At 43.6% G+C, this 18345-nt stretch overlaps 8 protein-coding genes across 8 annotated transcripts; 5 read left to right on the plus strand and 3 right to left on the minus strand.

Annotated features, from left to right (window-relative positions):
- Positions 1-304: 304 nt before the first annotated feature.
- On the minus strand, positions 305-1606 carry BGW36DRAFT_341557 (alpha-methylacyl-CoA racemase; the record flags this gene model as incomplete). Its single annotated transcript, XM_046213099.1, has 3 exons — positions 305-734; positions 822-1494; positions 1552-1606. The coding sequence occupies 3 exons, from the start codon at positions 1604-1606 to the stop codon at positions 305-307; spliced, it is 1158 nt and encodes a 385-aa protein (XP_046072218.1).
- A 948-nt stretch (positions 1607-2554) lies between these two features.
- BGW36DRAFT_427476 (uncharacterized protein) lies at positions 2555-3050 on the plus strand (the record flags this gene model as incomplete). Its single annotated transcript, XM_046220418.1, has 3 exons — positions 2555-2611; positions 2726-2836; positions 2892-3050. The coding sequence occupies 3 exons, from the start codon at positions 2555-2557 to the stop codon at positions 3048-3050; spliced, it is 327 nt and encodes a 108-aa protein (XP_046072219.1).
- Positions 3051-4141: 1091 nt separating this feature from the next.
- BGW36DRAFT_397205 (esterase/lipase) lies at positions 4142-5098 on the plus strand (the record flags this gene model as incomplete). Its single annotated transcript, XM_046218264.1, has 1 exon — positions 4142-5098. One exon carries the CDS (start codon positions 4142-4144, stop codon positions 5096-5098), a length of 957 nt encoding a protein of 318 aa, XP_046072220.1.
- Positions 5099-5529: 431 nt separating this feature from the next.
- BGW36DRAFT_319920 (acyl-CoA dehydrogenase/oxidase C-terminal) lies at positions 5530-8368 on the minus strand. Its single transcript, XM_046212624.1, has 6 exons — positions 7315-8368; positions 6501-7254; positions 6357-6438; positions 6148-6288; positions 5955-6090; positions 5530-5829 (listed from the first exon to the last, which is right to left on the minus strand). Exons 1-6 carry the CDS (start codon positions 8115-8117, stop codon positions 5670-5672), a joined length of 2076 nt encoding a protein of 691 aa, XP_046072221.1. The 5' UTR covers positions 8118-8368; the 3' UTR covers positions 5530-5669.
- Positions 8369-8995: 627 nt separating this feature from the next.
- Positions 8996-10031, minus strand: BGW36DRAFT_450207 (ClpP/crotonase-like domain-containing protein; the record flags this gene model as incomplete). The annotated part of the gene is made up of 4 exons (XM_046221797.1): positions 8996-9217; positions 9281-9633; positions 9707-9766; positions 9822-10031. 4 exons carry the CDS (start codon positions 10029-10031, stop codon positions 9109-9111), a joined length of 732 nt encoding a protein of 243 aa, XP_046072222.1. The 3' UTR covers positions 8996-9108.
- Positions 10032-10337: 306 nt separating this feature from the next.
- Positions 10338-11117, plus strand: BGW36DRAFT_397210 (short-chain dehydrogenase/reductase SDR; the record flags this gene model as incomplete). The annotated part of the gene is made up of 1 exon (XM_046218265.1): positions 10338-11117. One exon carries the CDS (start codon positions 10338-10340, stop codon positions 11115-11117), a length of 780 nt encoding a protein of 259 aa, XP_046072223.1.
- A 948-nt stretch (positions 11118-12065) lies between these two features.
- On the plus strand, positions 12066-13679 carry BGW36DRAFT_359309 (uncharacterized protein; the record flags this gene model as incomplete). The annotated part of the gene is made up of 1 exon (XM_046214061.1): positions 12066-13679. The coding sequence occupies one exon, from the start codon at positions 12066-12068 to the stop codon at positions 13677-13679; it is 1614 nt and encodes a 537-aa protein (XP_046072224.1).
- A 2655-nt stretch (positions 13680-16334) lies between these two features.
- Positions 16335-18000, plus strand: BGW36DRAFT_427482 (uncharacterized protein; the record flags this gene model as incomplete). The annotated part of the gene is made up of 3 exons (XM_046220419.1): positions 16335-16972; positions 17024-17206; positions 17274-18000. 3 exons carry the CDS (start codon positions 16335-16337, stop codon positions 17998-18000), a joined length of 1548 nt encoding a protein of 515 aa, XP_046072225.1.
- Between the last annotated feature and the right edge of the window lie 345 nt (positions 18001-18345).

An 18345-nucleotide genomic window follows, 5' to 3' on the forward strand; every position in this document is an offset into this window, starting at 1 on the left:
CAAAATTGCTGTACTAACCTTCTGTCTGGTTAGTATAAATCGACTGTTATGTCACGGCCTGCTAGGCCTGCATTGATTATTATCATACATATAAGTGGTGTCAAATACAGCTGATATATAAATCTGATATCTCTAAACAGGAATATCGGCAGTGAAGATAGATCCATTTATATCAGAATCTCATAAAGTCAAGAAACAGGTAATATCTACTGAAATCCTAAGTCTACATCTCACACTTGGTTCTGTGCGTAAAAGACACCGCCAAACAGCGTTTTAATAACAGCTAATCTACAAATAACTAGTTCTACAGTTTTGACCCTTCAACCTTCACGAGCCCACCGTCTACGACGCTGTAATTTCTATTCCTTTTCCATCCAAGCCATTCCTTGAGAGTAGTCTCTCCTCCTTGTCCGGGATAGAGAGTGGAGGGTGTCCAGCCCCCCCGCGACGACGAGTATCCATATGCTGGGGTACTCTTCAGATGAACTATTGGTCGCTGTTCATATCCACTCTGTTCGAGTTCTTGTTGGGTAAGAACAGGCGTTACACAGGCATCTGTGCCGTCAAAAATATCCTCCCATTCTCTCCTCGATTTAGACTTGAATAAATTTGTGAAGAGCTCGAAAAGATAAGGCCACGTCTTGTGACGGTCATCCTGGGGACCAGGAAGATCTGACGTGGTAAGGGAAAGGCCCTTGAGCAACAGATCGAAGAATTGTGGTTCTATTGCTGCCCTGTATAGATTGAAGCCACGGTTAGCAAAATAAGAAGGCATCTTGAAAAGAACTAAACAGAACAATTGGCATAGGAAGGAAGCTTACACAGCCATGAATTGTCCATCGCGTGTTTCATAGACCTGGTAGTAGGGGCAACCACCATCTAAAAGATTTGTGCCTCGCGGACGGTCCCACAAAGGGGTTTTCATATTCAATCGCGGTGATATTGCTATAAATGCGCTCCCATCCACCATATTTGATTCGACTATTTGTCCCTTCCCAGAAGACACTCTTGCTAACAGTGCCAACACAATACCAAGGAAGCATACTAGTCCTCCACCTGCAAAGTCTCCCATGAGATTTAGGGGAGGCACCGGTCGCTGTCCCTTTCCGCCGATCATTGAAAGGACACCTGATACTGCGATATAGTTCATATCATGCCCAGCCATGTTGGCATATTTGCCGTCGCGACGAAATCCTGTGAGCCGAGCGATAATAAGTCTAGGATTGACTCGCAGGAGCTCATCGGGTGGCAGGCCGATTCTCTCCAAGACTCCAGGACGGAAGGGATCGATCAGGACATCAACATGAGGCAACAGATTTTTGATAAGTTTCAAGCCTGCTTCATTCTTCAAATCGACTGTAATAGATGTCTTCCCATGGCTAAGCACGTCTCTAGTTGTAGGCAGAACATTGTCAGTGTGAGCTCCTGGGACAGGACGGTCGACACGTAATACAGAAGCACCCCAGTCTGCACAGAGTAAACCTGTAAATGGACCTATAATAGCATTTTTGTGGTTAAGTTGTTTGTCTATAAATACAGTTGGTTACTTACCGGGTGCTAAACCCGCCAATTCCAAGACCTTGACTGCATTTAAAGGGAGCCCCATTATTTTGACGTAGGTGATTTCCTCTTCCTGCGGAGGAAATCTAACCAAGTAAATTCAGCAGAATTTGTCTTTATTGTGTAGAAGAGAAATGTCAATTATAATGTGTTACTGCATCTGCCATTGACCTCGGTATATATAGTAAAGCCGAGGCGCTAGAGAGTAATGATTCACCGACTAACGTATTTATATGACACGGGTATTTGGATCAGCCCCATACACCATACAAAAAGGCCATTTTTCATATCCTTAGATCTCAGCCAATTTATAAATAAAGTATAGTATAAAATACAATATAAATATATTATATTATTAAATGACATAATAAAAAACCGATAAAAAAATATCATTGTTTATTATAATTACATAAAATAGTATAAAATACCGAAAAATATATTGTATTTTTGGTAATCTTAGATGTATCTTATTTGTATTAATCTATAAATATATGACTAGTAAATATTTTTATTATATATATTAAATTTTGAGTTACTGTTCAGATATAAATTGACTGGGATATTAGGATATGAAAAATGGCTATATTGTATGGTGTATGGGGTTGATCCAAATGCCCGTGGAATAGTGACGTTAACAGGTATTGTACTTATATAATGTCGAGACTAGCTAAATTATATTCATCAGTTCTTCAGCTGTAATGAGCTGAAATCAAGGTTGTCGTTGATCTATTCTCCCCTCCTAACTAGTATCAAGTATTAAATATGGTCCACCGTATGACAGTTGGGAATGCAGAGGCACTATATACCTATAGCGAGAACACTGTAATGAACTTTACAAACTGTCCGGAGTAGTCTTGGCGAATTATCAAATACCTAGTTAAACCGAGACCTTTGAGTCGCTATTAGGGCATGTGACGGGATATTTATAAGGGGATATAGTTGTCGTTTGATTTTCTAATTCCTCTCACAACTCAGTGCTTCTCTGAATTTCAACATGGCACCAGTTCACGCCGTGGCCTTTGCTTATATCAAGCCTGGAAAGACTGATGAGGTAAGCCGATAAGTCTACTTTGTTCAACCAAGATACTTCTAAAATTCTCTGCATTGAAAAATGTAGTTGTTAAGATTGATAATCGCTGACCCAAGAAAAAATTGAGTTATGCAGTTCGCAGCCCTTCTTAATGGGATGTCGGAAAAGGTACACGCTCTCGAGCCGGGTATTCGCAATTACTACAATTTTAAAGTGCCAGATGAAGATATGTTTGTGATTGTTGAGGTATGTTTTACTTCAATATTCTTGAGAGAGAACGTATTAACTTATATATCATCAGAGTTATGAGGATGAGGCTGCGCTCCAGTATCATGGCGAAACGCCTCACTACCATGAGTATTTGGAAAAAGCAATGCAGCTGTTTGCAAAGCCTCTTTCCTTCAAGATTAATGTGAAGATCCCAGAGAATCTGATTCCTGATTGGAGTTCATTACAGTAATGAGATTTTATAGCGCTCGATTTCATATCCAGCATTCACGATAAAACTGACAAGAACCATATATGTAAATTTCACATTTATCAGTTTACTCCTTCTCACACAATTCCATGATACATTAATGTCTCTTGTGCTTGTACCCGCTTCCATCAATATGTGATCTCTAATTCATTTTTTTTTGAATTAATCTGAGACATATACTAGCTCTGGCTTATAACAACAGCAGTTTTATTTATTGTAGGTATACTGCACAATATTTGCGACAAGTACGGCACCAATCGAGGTTTATACACTTTACTAAAAATAATGTAAAGAACACAGATATGTTCGTTGCAGTCCTGAGAATAGTAGCGGTCTTCGTGTACCTATTACTTGGGGAAAGCCATCATACTTTAGATTGATTATATGGCATACTCACAAACAACAATCTGCTGCAATATCTCATCGAAATTTTGCTACACTAAGGCATTGAAGACTTTGAGGGCGGGATGTGTGCAAAAATCGTTGTCCGGCAACTCTGAATAGCGAAGGCCATGGATATTCGCCTCGTCTACGGCCTGGTTATGTAAAACCGGCAACTTCCTTTGGTGATAAGTGAATGAATATACTATTCACGATTTCTTTTTTGTTCCTAGAATTGAAGAGACATCGTCTCGTTGACTCATTCACCACGCTGGTGTTAGTTAAGATGATTTAATTTTTTAATTTTCTGACAGTTTACTAATCGTGTTTACCAATTCCAGATTCTTTGGAAAGTTTTGTTTTGAAAACCGAGGCAGGGAGATTCGGAAATCTGTATCCTCAAACTTATTAAGCGATTTTAAAGTTTCAGTCCTTACACCTTGAAAAAGATAGTCCACTTCGGGTAAGAGAATGCGGGGCCCGGCTGCTGGGACTCGGCATTCAAGATGCTGAGTGCGGCTAAGGTGTGGTCACACTAGGATGATGTCGTATCTATTAGATATTCCGTGCCTTTCCCAGCATCTTCTATTTTCAGGGAAAAAATTTCTATACCTTTTTTTTTTTTTCGTAATTTGTCCAACAATATTGATATCCTTTTTTGTGTATATCATCCATACGCCAGTGGTAACAAGATGCCGTTGCAATACGACCCAGAGTTTGCTAAAGCCGCAGGTGCTGGCTTGGTAAGATATATGGCAGCCCCAAAACCTGCTTTGCATGATATCGAGGCGAGAAGAGCTAGGTTTAAGGGGGCCTTGAAAAAGGATGCTCAATATCCAATCCCAGACGGCATTACGCGACTCATCCACCACGTCACAACCTCTGACGGTCACCGAGTTGCCATCTATCATTTTCGAAAGACAGATCAGGATGGGCTTGGCCATCATCCAGCAATTGTCCACATCCATGGAGGAGGCTATTTTAGCTTTAGCGCTACACACAGCACGGAAACATTGATCGAATATGTCTCGAAAAGTGGAGTTCAGATGCTTTCCATCGAGTATCGTTTAGCTCCTGAGAACCCATTTCCGATCCCATTGGATGATTGCTGGACGGCGTTAACCTGGATACATTCTCATGCGGAGAGTCTGAATATTGATCCCAACAGAATTGCAGTCATGGGCGAGAGTGCAGGAGGAGGCTTGGCTGCCAACTTGGTTCTCCGCGCCCGTGACAGGAGCCTATCCCCGCCTTTGGCAAAGCAATTCTTGATCTACCCCATGCTAGATGACCGAACACAGTTGGACACTACTGAAGGACTCGCTTTTTTCACCGCGGAGGATTGTATCACTGGGTGGACTGCATATTTGGGAAAAGAAGTGGTAGGAGCGGAGGTCGTTCCTCCTTATGCGGTGGCGGCTCGCAACGCCAACGTAGAGGGGCTACCAGAACTGTATATTGACTGCCCTCAATTGGATATTCTTCTTCCGGAGAATCTTGAGCATGTTAAAAAATATGTGGATGCAAAGATTCCCACCGAATTTCACCTCTATAAAGGTGTTCCACACGGATTCATTAGTCTAGCACCTACTGCCTCTATCTCGAAACGAGCAATAGACAATCGGGTTCTCGCAATGTCAAACTTTTAAGACTACTCTTATAGGTGTGGCTATTTTATTGCCCGTATTCTGGTTTCTTACTTCAATGCAGTTAGGTAATGGGTAATAGCTCCAAAAGGTGTTATTTCTCAAGAACATACCAAATAATAAGGTTAAACCCGCGAACTACATAAAACAGAGAAGAATCCTTTGAAAAACGAAACTTTGAGATCCGTTTTCAATTTCCGACATGTCTGTCTAGAATAGTGTGTCAATTTGTGCCGGTATCTTCGTATAGTCTCCTCTGAGTAGCTATCTAATATGTCGTGCAGAGATCCGTCACACGTGGTTGACCATATTTCGTGTACTGCTACTTGACGGGGTCCTAGCTCATTCTACTTCGTGTACGGAGTGCGAATTGGAGATACTGATACAATATCCCGAAAATGCTTAATAATATGAAATTCAATAACAGATACACAGCCAAACACGGATATAGCCAATAGTCTTACAATTTATTCGTGACATCTACGATTTAGGGTTGGCCCTAGGAAACTTTGGAACATAATCACCCAGTAACAGTGACTGGAGTTATCACCCCTCAAATATGTGAACCAGAATACTAGAGTTTTGCCAAAATTGATGACCACTCATCTCCACCTCCTTTGACAATCTCATTCTCCCAGTAGTTGGGGTTGAATGTAATTTGGTTCAAAGGATTCTCGTGGTGGGCTCGATTGAAAAGATCTTCGTATACTTTGCCATCGTATCGACCCAATGCACTAGGCGGTATTAGTATGCAGGTAAAGAAAAGAATACAAAACAAAAGGGAGAAAAATATATAGAAAAACATAGCCATTGTACAGTCTTGAGTAATAACGAGCTATGTTGTGGGAAATAAACATACCTATCCAAAAGATAATCGGGAATCATCCACGCATCAACTAGATTAACGGCATGTGGCCGGATTTGTGTCATAAATTGTTTAACTTTGGTAGGCAGTTCGCTTAATTGGCGTTGGGAGACTGCACCCGAGTTGAAAACTAATCATCGGGTGATAATTAGCTGCCGACATAAAGGGGTGGGAACATGTTACTCACAATCATAGCTTGAGCTTTCCATGGTGTAAAACGAAAATAGTCGATAGAGATCCCATAGGGATGCTTTGGCTGCCTCTGATATGGCTTTTTCTGACTTGAGAGCCTCGTAGAAGACTTCGACCATAATCACCAGAGATTGGGCTAGGAATTTATAAATTAGAACGACTGATTGTCTCTCTCTCTGACTTCTGATATTTCTTTTCGCATACCTTGGCTCACTTTGTTTAGTTGGATCATCAAGGAAGTCCATGGCTTTTTGTTGATAACTCTCTCCACATAGACATCATACAACTATTGTTTGTTAGAAGTGTGTCCGTTTTGTAGTATTATGATTTTTACAAAAGGGCACATACCAGAGCAGATGCTCGACGTTGGAAGCTCTTCACAATGGCATAATCACTGTTGAAAACATCGTATGGTTCGATAACCTGTCCATTTTGATGAGCTGTCAAGAATTCTTTATAGGAAGCGTCAATTGCATCCACTGCAGGTGTGTGAATGTTGGCCGCAGCATCTGTCATTCTTTTGATCAGGTACGATGCAACCTGCTGTGTAATCATCCAATTGTCTCCCTCGACGGTGACTCGAGAAAGATAGTCCGGACCTAATCGGGTGAATCCACTGGCACCCCCATACCCATGGCCCCCCAATGCACGACGACAAGTCTCTATTCCATCCGCCACAATGTTGGTGCAATGACTCTTCAGACCGGATGACATGCTGTGCATGTAGGCCAGGCTGCTAAAATCTCCACGCTCAATTTCCATACGAGCCGACTTGTACGTTTTCTGCATCGCCAGTCCGACATAATGCAGCGCGTATGTCGTTGCCAACAGTGGCAAAATGCGAATTTGTACAGTTGGATAGTCAAGAACGTGTATCTCAGGCCCTTTCGCGTTATCGCGATCCTTAAACTGCCGGCGGATACTGGTATAGCGGACGGCGACTGTGACTGCGCGCGCGAGCGCAAGTCTGGACTGGTGAACGATGAGTGATCGGACGTATGTCATGGTGCCATACACTACTTTGCCCATTTTCGGCTGTGAATACGCCCCGGTTTCTGGGTCGACCTGGCTGTATCGCGACAGTAGTGCCGAGTGAGGAACCCTGTTTATGTATAGATTCAATGACAAGAACACAAAAAGAGAATCCATAGTTCATACGTACCGGAACTGGTCAAAGAGCATATAAGCATTGTCTATGGTACTGTAACCAAACTTGGGGCCTATGTCTCCAATAACTATGCCATCTAAAGGCTGATGGCTTTCCATGTGTCGAACCTGCACGATAAACGGATGTGGCCCATGTGATACATACTGTGGGCTAGCTGATGTTTCGGTTCCGGGTCTAGGAAGCAATAGTTGTGCCACTACAATGGCATGGTTGGCAGTTCGGCCGAGGCTGCCATTCCACCACTTACTTGCTGTCAAAGTCGGGCTATGGAGAATGAACTCGTGCGTACGCTGATCCCATCGAGCCTCCAATTCCAACCCTTGGACATTGCTTCCATGGCCAAGCTCTGTCTGTGCATATGCACCGATTATTTTGAATGATTCAATCAATGGCATCCAATGGGCTTTCTGGGCATCGCTTGCTTGCTCCCTGACGGTTGTAACGAACATGTGCATGTGCAGAAAGTATGGTGAAACATCATCAATTAAAGTCTCCGCCATTTTATAATCATCGATATTCCATCCATGCCGGTCAACTAGTCGTCGCAACAACTTAGCTCGAGCTAGAGCTAGTTTGAATAGATCGGGGCGAGATAAGTTCGCTTGCTGTTTCTTGTTGAAGAGTGGTTCCTTCTCCAGAATAGGCAGAATACGAGCTTGACGTTCAAGAAATCCATCGTGGGAAAGCAAATGCTGCGCCAGCTCCTCCGCTGAGATGTTCGACTGTGCGCGTTCCTTGGCGAGGATCGTTGGCCCATCTGGCTTGCTGGGCTGTAGCTTATCTGTGAAATCCGGCATGTTGCTTGGTTAGAACTGTGTGAAGCCAAAGACACAAAGAAAAACGGTGGGTATACTCAGATTTGTATTTGTATACAAATATACAATACTAGCGCGATAATCTTTTTTCGGTATTCGGCTTTTCATCCAAGAAACCACAATATGTGATGTACCAGCCAATTCACGCCGAGACTACCGCCGACCACATCACCTGATGATCAACATCCGAGACCCGGATCAGCATAGACGACACCAGCATAACCGCTTGCTTTTTCCGACAATTTTCTTTTGGAAATCTGTTTCAGTAATTTTGGGTTTAAGCTACCAGAATCCTTTCCATTTTTCGGCTACGTATTGCTCTAGAACTAAATAGTCGCAATCCATAATTAGTACATCTCTAGGGAGTAAACAAAACCTGAGTGGCCAGGAGAATTGATTGTTCCTGACATATGTACATTATATCGTACCAGAAAAAGTGGATTTTTCTGGTTTCAAAGGCTTTCGATCTTCTTCCCTCATATGATTTCTTCTCTCTGGTAAGTCTGCTTCTGTTTTTATTTTTTTTTCTTTCTATTACTATCATTACCGATTTCAACGGATCACGGATTATAATGCCAAATGGAATCAGAATCACGTTTCTCATCTCCAAAGAATGAAAAAAGAATTGAGTCAGTAATCCAAACTACCACCATGATATCATGTATCCGCGGCGATTGTCATACTCTAGCCGAGGCTCCTGAAACCAAGCACAAGGACCGGCCTGTCTGGCTGTTCCCTTCGTCGACGCCACGTGTTTTTTTGTAGGCTTTAAATCATATACTTCATTCGGCGGAGTGGTCTATTTATTAAAGCATAAAATTTGTAAATTGTTATATTCTAAAATCAGGATGCCCCTTCGCTGCTGATAATGGATTATTGTGTGAGCTCAAACATGGAGAATTTAGCTAGCACTAGAATTGACGGCGTCATATATTGTCTTCCTATGAACGAACAGTCGACCGTGTTTCTCCCGTCATATCTTTGCCCCTGGCAAGAAAGTTTTCCGACTATGCACATAGCTAATCTGCTGCACATTTCTATTCATTTCTCCCCAAAGTTCTGAGCGTAAAAGCCCATAAACTCTGCACATACAACAACAGTTTCAGTAAATCTTCAAGTTCATTAGAGATGAATCGAGTTCTTACCCAGCCTTTGCTTTCGGTGCCCATTTGTTTGCTATTCCTAATGCGACTTCTAGCATCTTATCCGGCTCTGCGATAGCGTCTACGAGGCCATCCTGCAACGCTTCTTTCCCAGTGAACCTGTGGCCTTCCAATAGAACCTTTCGCGCTATTTCCGGGCGTAACTTGAGCTTGGGAAGGGTTCCTACTCCAGAAAAATGCATGCCTAGATCAACCGGCGGCATGCAAATGAACCCTCGACTGGAGTTCATTACGCGGTAGTCATGAGCGAAAGTCAATGGGCATCCTCCACCAAATGTATGTCCAGTAATGAGAGCAACGGTTGGAAATGGAAAATCTAGTATCGTATGTAGTAACTATGTAGGACGCATGCGAAATTGGATCTGTAGTCAGCCTCGCAAAGCTCCCCGTAAGCAGATCACAACATACAGGATAAAAACCGTCAGCATTCGCATACGGATTCGTTTCTGCTTCTTCGAGATCGAGCCCCTAATAGTAATCTCGTTCAATCCTGTTTCTGCCTCAGGGAAGTGAGATTACTTACGGTGCAAAAAAATTTGTCGTTGTTCCCACGCGTGACCACGGCACCCTCAGAGCTTGGCCCTAGCGTCTCTCTTACTGTGTTAAAGGCACGGATCATTTCCTGGCATGTCTTCGTGTTCAATCTATTCTCAGTGCCCTTCTGCAATGTAATAATAAAGACATTGCCGCGCCTCTCGAGAGTGAGATACTCGAAGTTATTCGTTTCCGCCATCACCAGTTACTATGGTACCAAGGTCATGTGCCAGGTTGAATGAAGACGACCGCGTATGAATTGATAAGCGAAATGGTTGAAAAGCCCCCATCCGGGGATGACGGTTATGCAATTACCGAGACGTGAAGCAGTTGGGGTTTCTAATGCCGAACCAACCATAACACTAGGGTTTCCCCAGAGACCAACCCATGGGGTATTTATACCGAACAAGTTTATATACTCCATGACATTCAAACAACCAATAGCGTTCACACCACACCTGCATACATTTTCAGAAATTTACAACATTTGATCGACTGGAAGACGATGGCTGGGCTTCTCAAAAGTAAAGTAATCGCTATTACAGGCGCATCTTCTGGAATTGGGCGAGCGGCCGCGTTTGAATGCGCTAAGAACGGCGCGAATCTCCTGATCCATCATTTAGGAACAGATTCAACTCGGAAAGATGCTGAAGAACTGCAAAAGTCTTTGCGATCATCGTTTAATACCAAATCGGTTCTGTTTGGAGCTGATTTGACCGGTGAAGGCGTTGCGGAAGAACTCATCCAGCGCACAGTATCTACTTTTGGTAGGCTAGATACGTTTGTTAGCAATGCTGGAATTTGCCTTCCATCCCCTGCGGAATCGGTCACGAAATCGTTTCTACAGCGCCATATCGATATCAATTTTACAGCCGCCTATCTTCTCACCCAAGCGGCGACGAAACAATTTGTTAAGCAGGGAGATGGAGGAAGCGTTGTTGTCGTCTCCTCGAACACAGCGGTAACCGGAGTCACAGGCCTGACTCATTATTCTGGCACCAAGGCGGGACTTTTAGGCATGGTCAATACGTTTGCTGTCGAGAAGGGAAAGCATAATATCAGATACAATTGTGTTCTACCAGGCCCCACGGCCACTGATATGATCACGGATTTTGTGAAGGACGATGCGGACAGAGACAACATGATCAAACGAATTCCTTTTGGTCGGCTCGGCACTCCCCAAGACCTAGCGGGTGCCATTGTATTCTTCGCCAGCGACTTGTCTCAGTTCGTAACTGGTCAGCACCTTCTGGTGGATGGAGCATGTTCGCACTACTTCATGTAGAAGCTTCCTTCAAAAACTCGCTATTCGAGCGGCAGCCTCACACAGTCTCAAATCTAGGTTGTTTGTCCGAATATTTGGACAAAATTGTATGACCATTTATTGTACTTGCAGGTTCATATTTGAAACATCAAAATCTATCGTTGATATGTTCATCTTCACAGCTTCTGGAGTCACAAAATGGGCTCACCCAATAATGTCAATCAGATACCACTCTTCAATGTAATTGTTAGTTTGGCGTTTCAACCTAGGGGTTTTATTGGCCAATGAAACATCACCGCTATAGCTCACTATGCACACAAAAGTAAATACCAGACCAATTTTTGGGCTTGGAGGTGGTAATTTTCGATCTCGGGATTCTATTGTAATCATAGGCTTTAATTTGAGTTATCCTGTCGTAGCGCATCATCCATCTCATTCATTCTAAATAATTATACAGTAAACACCTGCTTCAAGAAGTACCATAAGGACAAAGAGGGGTTTCATTTAAAAAATTTAAATGATGATTGATTTTTACTATGTTTAAGAAAAAATAGGAGTCTCGTTGTTTACAGAGGGCTGGCTAGGTTATTCCGAGACCCCACCCACTTTCGGCATAACAGGACCACGCAAACTTAGCCAAGAAAGTCAACCGTGGGTCATTGACATTTTACTATTCCGATCGTAAAACTTGCTCTGTCTCTGCTAGGATTATTATCTCCGTTTAGCTCCGCATAGTTTCTGTGTGGTCAATTATGTGCATATAATTCATGATAGAGGGGAAAGAGTTCCAGTGTTTTTATGCCGAATTGCGTCGAGTGGGATTCAGAAGCTCTCGAAATGAATTAATACAGAGTTCGGCTTCCTGTTTATTAAAGTCGGAGACTATGCCATTTACCTAAATCATAGGATAGCAAAAGTGTTCAAACCATCTGAAGATTTCCTCCCTGCTGAACATTCTGGGACGTAGCAATGTCTGAAGATATTCCATCGCATGATGTAATCATCATTGGTGCCGGGCTCTCTGGCATCTACTCCGTGGTGTCGATGCGCCGACTAGGACTCCGCGCACGTGTCCTTGAACGAGGCGGGAACGTGGGCGGCGTCTGGTATTGGAATCGATACCCCGGTGCCCGCTTCGACTCGGAGAGCTACACCTATGGGTTCTCATTCTCCCAGGAAGTTCTAGATGAGTGGGAATGGAAAGAGCATTACTCGGCCCAGCCTGAGACGATAAAGTACATCAACTTTGTGGTGGACAAGTTAGGAGTGCGGGACGACTTCCAGTTTAACACCGAGGTACAAAGCGCTCATTACCAGGAGGCCTCGCGCACATGGCTCGTCACCGACACCAAGGGCAACACCTACACCTCGCGCTTCCTGATAAATGCTCTGGGTCCGTTGACAACACCTCAGCTGCCGAACATCCCTGGCGTTAAAGATTATAAAGGCACGGCATATCATACTTCGCGGTGGCCGCACACACCCATCACCTTCGAGGGCAAGCGGGTCGGCGTGATCGGAACGGGAGCGACTGGTATTCAGACCATCCAGGAGGTGGCCAAGACAGCCGATGAGCTGTTCGTATTTCAGCGGACACCCAATTGGACCGCGCCAATGCGCAATAGCGAGATCTCCAAGCAAGAAATGAAAGAGATCCAAAACAACTATCCACAGATATTCCATCGGTGCCGGCAGAGCCCCATGGGTTTTCAGTACTACCCAGACAAGCGTAAGGCGCTAGAAGTGCCTAAGGAAGTGCGCGAGCAGTTCTGGGAGGAGTTGTATGTGCAACGCGGATTGGTCAAATGGTTGGGCAACTTTCATGATATCTTCATTGATCAGGAAGCCAATGACCTTATCTCCGCGTGGATGGCGGATAAGGTGCGTCAGCGTGTGAACGACCCCGTGCTGGCTGAGAAGTTGATTCCCACAGACCACGGCTTCGGCACCCGTCGCGTGCCCCTTGAGAGCAACTACTACGAACTTTACAATCAGTCTAACGTAAAGTTAGTGGATCTACGTGACACACCCATAGAACAAATTACCAAAACTGGCATCAAAACTGCAGGTGTGGACAAGGAATACCCCCTCGATGTCCTTATCTACGCCACAGGCTTTGATGCCATCACCGGCTCATATGAGCAAATCGACTACCGAGGGCTAAATGGCAAGAAGCTGGCTGACAAGTGGAAGGACGGACCTAAAACTTACCTAGGCTTGACTGTTGAGGGCTTCCCCAATATGTTCAATGTGCTGGGCCCTCACCAAGGCTCAGGGAATATCCCGCGTAGTATTGAATATGCTGTCCAGTGGGTGACTCGTTGCATCAAGTACTGTCAAGACCATGGCTACACGTACTTCTGCCCAGACAAGGCAGGTGAGACGCTGTGGACAGACCATGTTCTCAAATGTACCGAGGGACTGCTCTCAACTAAAGTGAACTCGTGGATGACTGGATACAACTCGAACAAGTTGACTAAGAGCGAGAGGACGGTGATCCGATATAGTGGCAGTTTGGTTGAGTTCCGCCGGCGATGCGACGAAGTAGCTGACAAGGGCTATCCTCATATAGACTTTGCGTAATTTCTGTTATTTCTCTGGGGAATCTGGCATCTGTACCTCTGAGGTTCTTCTTTGTACAGAATATAGATTTAAACTGAGCTGCATGAACCGTGGTTGTCGGTTACATATTATCCCCAGAAAATCAATATATAGTCGGGTGTGTACCCCATACAATGGCGGAATTTGTCTTTTTATTGCATCCAAATGTTATACCCCAAGAAGTTCGGATTTCCTCCGCGAAGAACACAATAGATTGTTCATGGCTATAGATTTAGCATGATACTTATTATCTGATTCCCGAAACGCCGTCCTGTTAAGGAGGAATAATCATTTAGAGAGGAATACTCTTATGCTGTGCTTGAGTCCTCGCCATTGTGTAGGTACTTCTCTCTCTTGGGTCCATTGCCTAATGGATGAACTATCGGGACAGTGGGGAAAAAATATTCACCATTTTCTGGTCAGGGGCTTATTTACATACACACGGTCAGCTGGGCTGTACCCGTTATAGAATTTTCCGCTTTTAATAGAACTTACAGGTGCTAAAGGTTAAACTTGCATAATCTATGAAGAATTAAATACAACAGTTACCATTTTATAAAATAACGAATTAGCTTTTCCATCAACGTTATACACGGCTCCTATCACAAGGGAGCTCTGCAGCACCAGTAGAAAAACGATAACATTGGCCACTTCTGATGGTAGCCGTTTGCGAGGGATGGGGCGGCCGGATGTCGGACGGGGAAGTGTTGTGCCCGCCTTTTTTAAAGCAAACCGTAGTTGTATCGTCGGCCCGATTCCGGAGCCGACCCCTGTAACGCAGAACACTTTGTCTCGGAGGGAAATTGTCATTCTCTCACAGGATAATAGTTATGATAGAATGTATATTTCGCGCAGTGGGAAAGTTACTAGAACAAGGCAGGAGTAACAGGGAACAGAAATCGGATTGTAATACCTGGCGAGGCCAAGAGTTGAAACTGGGAAACCACAGTTTCGAGCATTTTGTAATTTTCCGACGCCGAATGTTCCAGCTCAGTATTCGTTGTATTGCTAATTTTAATAAGTATTTTTGTGCCTAGTTTTATCTATTTCCTAGGGAATTGGAACTTAAGGTGTTAAAAGTATCTAATTGGGTAGCATATTCAAAGAAGTTTGGATGGTGATTTTTACAGCAGTGAGATGTTATGTTAGATTTGGTGAAGTGTTACAGCTGTGTCTTTCATTTAGATATTGATCTAGCTCCATTTCTTTTGCTTTGTCAAATTCATGGTATAAAAATTAGCGACGTATAGAAAAAGGCTTGAAAATGGTACGTGAAATAACTAATTAATACATCAGCCTATTTTATTATGCTGATGGCTATGTTCATAAAATATGAAGTGTTGCCGACTGTTTTCTCTCTATCCCGAAAATGCGGGGAAAAGCCGAAAACTTTCGGCTTTATCGGAACCTCATAGGAGAACATCCATAGCCGAACAAGAGTTTATTTAGCCGGTGCCCGAATTCAATTATCTTTCAGTGGCTGGTGTGCGGGAAACCAAAAATGAGTAACGCAATTGAACGATTTTAATTTCGCTGCCTTTTCTTTTGCCGAACCCTATTTTTCAGGGTGCTTATATCCATTGGTCTGGACGGAGGTGGCAATGTTGGCGCTCCAGCTCTTAAACACGTCCATAAACAGAATAGTCATATAATATCATTTTCCCTATCGTAGCATGATAGCTATCTTCTAGAAAGATTCGTTTAATCACGTTGACTGTGATCCGCAAATATAGCAAACTTGAGCTCAGGTCTGTCTCCAATAACAATGGTCAACCCAAATGCACGAGCGAAGCGCTCCCCAGTTGCGTGTGAGCATTGCCATCACCGCAAGGTTCGATGCGACATGGCAGTGCACGGGAATCCATGCACAAACTGTCGACTCGACAATGTTGACTGTAACGCCAGAGCTCCGAAAATAAGAACCCGACGACGACGCCAACTCCATGTGCCAAACACAACGCGTAATAGACCATCGCAGCTCCCCACGGGAGTTGTAACCAATCCGATAGTTGCCTCGCATCATGGAGATAATGATCCATTGTTAGTCTGGGATGGTGAACTCGATTCCAAGTCTCCTTCAGAGCAATCAAGACATAACAGTAACTACCTCGCCCTAAGTGTCATGACCCAATCAAGAAATCACATAACTGACAACAATACCTTGCTCTAGATTCACAGAGTATAGAAAGCTTGCCATTTTCATACTATGCATTTCTCGATGGCTCACGACTAGGCTGTCTGGAGGAGCGCGATATACAATCACTCGAATCACAAGGTTGTTTTCATTTACCAACTGGTCTCGTGTTGGAAAAATTGATCAATCATTATTTCCTATATGTTCACCCTTGTTTACCATTGATTGACGAGGCGAAATTTTGGCGCATGTATCACCAACCACAAAAATACAAGGGCCAATTTTCCTTACTGCTTTTCCAGTCCATGCTCTCTGCTGCTGCTCCTGTACGGTCAATAACATTCCCCCCCCATGAGTATTTGTTATTAACTGCGTGATCACTAGTTTATTCCTATTCATGTCGCAAAACAATGCGGTTTCTCCTCGTTGATCGCGATACGAGATGATTTCTATCGCAAAGCTCAGGCTAGTGAACACCCCTGTAGTATGTCGTATGTGTCAACATGTTAATTGATAAACAGATCCTCTACGAACATAATCTCGAAGATGATCATATCGTGATCGCGCAAACGGCGATATTATTGAGCTTCTATAACTCTAACTCCGACGCAATGAGCAATTCTACATGGCTTTCTGTAGCCGTCGAACATGCACAAGCCGTGAACGCTCTTGAATATGACTACATTGAACCGAGATTCAACCGCGAGCAGCTAAAGAGACTGTGGTGTTGCTGTATACTTCGGGATCGTGTGATCTCTCTGGGAATGCGTCGCCCACTTCAAATTTTACCAGAAAAATTTCCCGTAACGGAGAATTTGATGTGTCTTGATGATTTAAAAGAGGAACTGGGAAACTCTAAGACCTACAACTTGGAGACGAAGACAATGCTTAATTTCATGTTCATCGGCCTTTGCGAATTCGCAGAAGCGGTGACTGACTTGCTATTGATCTTATACCCCCCGCACCAACGGTCGCCCTGGGTAACTACTGACAGGCATGGCACCATCTGGGAACACCTTACGCGAATAAAACTGAGATTGTCAGTTTGGGAGGGCGATTTTATGAGAAGGCTTGAACATGATGAATGCGAGATCCATCCTTCCATCACCCTTTTTGTCTCCATGATCGATATGTACTACCAGTATGTTTGATGGTTTACTGTAAAGATAACGACGCTAACGTATTTATATAGGGCTGCACGAATAGCCTTATGCAATCATGCCTGTCGTCTGGCTGCTAAGTTTGAATCGCTACAGTCTAAGAAGTTGATTCTTGAATCCTACAAGTCTGAACTCCAAAACGCGGTCACCGATATGGCTGATAGTGTTCGACGATTGATTGTTGCCGATATGGCGAAGTATCTACCAGTGAGCGCGTATGGGTTTCACCTCTTCTCTTCTGCAAGCTTTTCAAAAAATTCAGTCTAACGTCTCAATAAACAGGATGGCTTGTACGATGTTACCTCTCATTCTATGTGGGCTGGATGTTAGTTTACCGTCTAGTGCGAGGACACCTCGCCGAAACTCCCAAAAACTGCTCATTTTCAAGGAGATAAACCGGATATACAGTCTGCGGTACAACGTCAAGCGTCTCTCACTTCTAATAGAGCTGGCGATTGAATTTGTCAAGTCGGAGATTATTAAAATAATGCTAGGTGCAAAAGAAGTCGTCATATCTTTTGCAGATATGTTTGAGCGAGAGCCCGACAGCTATGTAGGTTTATGTCTGTACGTCGACAGACTGCTTGCTGTAGATGATCTTGGCACGCAAATCAATGCAAATAAGCCCAATCGCGCACAGCAGCAGCACCAAAAACAGTTATTAGACCTGCACCATTACATCAAATCGGAGCAGCCTTGCTTGGCTCCAACTTCATATGCTACTACTAGCAGTAGCCATGACAGCGACGAATGCGATAGCACGATTGAAGATCCCAGCCAAATCATACCATTTGCGTCAGCTATGTATTCGTCAGCGTCTCCGTCCTTTTCGTCTCCAGAATACATGGGGATAACCGTAACGGAGCAAATAGACACCACACCGATGTGCTGGGCATCAGAAGATCAAAATATACTAAAAGAGCACAGTCTGGAACAGAGCCAAGGACAAACATTAGGGGGGGCCTGGTCTGACCAATATTTTGAAACTATTGGATTTCTCGGAGAATGATCTAATCGCGTTAATTAATTTGTACACTACTTTCATGTTATCAATAATGGTCTTTGGACTCTAGTTCTATACTAAGTTCATAGTAATTTTCTCAATGGCATCACAACCCGTCCACTGTATTAACAGCATCTAGCGTAGAAAACAGCGGACAGTTTCATTCCGCTTTCATTTTACAATTTCGCTTGTCTTTACTCGATCTGCCTATTTATATTATCTGCTACACAGGCAGTGTAAAAGTTTCTACTCTCGAACGAATTTTCCCGCTTTAAGGTAACAAAACAAGCGTTCATTGCGGTATTATAACCTCTGCAACTGATCTCATATCATTTTCATGGCTATAAAGGC

This window comes from Talaromyces proteolyticus, assembly GCF_021365285.1.
Source record: "Talaromyces proteolyticus strain PMI_201 chromosome Unknown BGW36scaffold_6, whole genome shotgun sequence".
Taxonomy (NCBI): Eukaryota; Fungi; Ascomycota; class Eurotiomycetes; order Eurotiales; family Trichocomaceae; genus Talaromyces; species Talaromyces proteolyticus.

Bases quoted from the DNA above. Each gene is read 5' to 3' on its own strand.
- BGW36DRAFT_319920 (XM_046212624.1), bottom strand. From the start codon at position 8,117: ATGCCGGATTTCACAGATAAGCTACAGCCCAGCAAGCCAGATGGGCCA. The intron at 6,439-6,500 runs GTATGTGCCCTT...AACAAACAATAG, and splicing joins AACGTCGAGCATCTGCTCTG to TTGTATGATGTCTATGTGGA. The intron at 5,830-5,954 runs GTATGTTTATTT...AATACCGCCTAG, and splicing joins CCCGATTATCTTTTGGATAG to TGCATTGGGTCGATACGATG.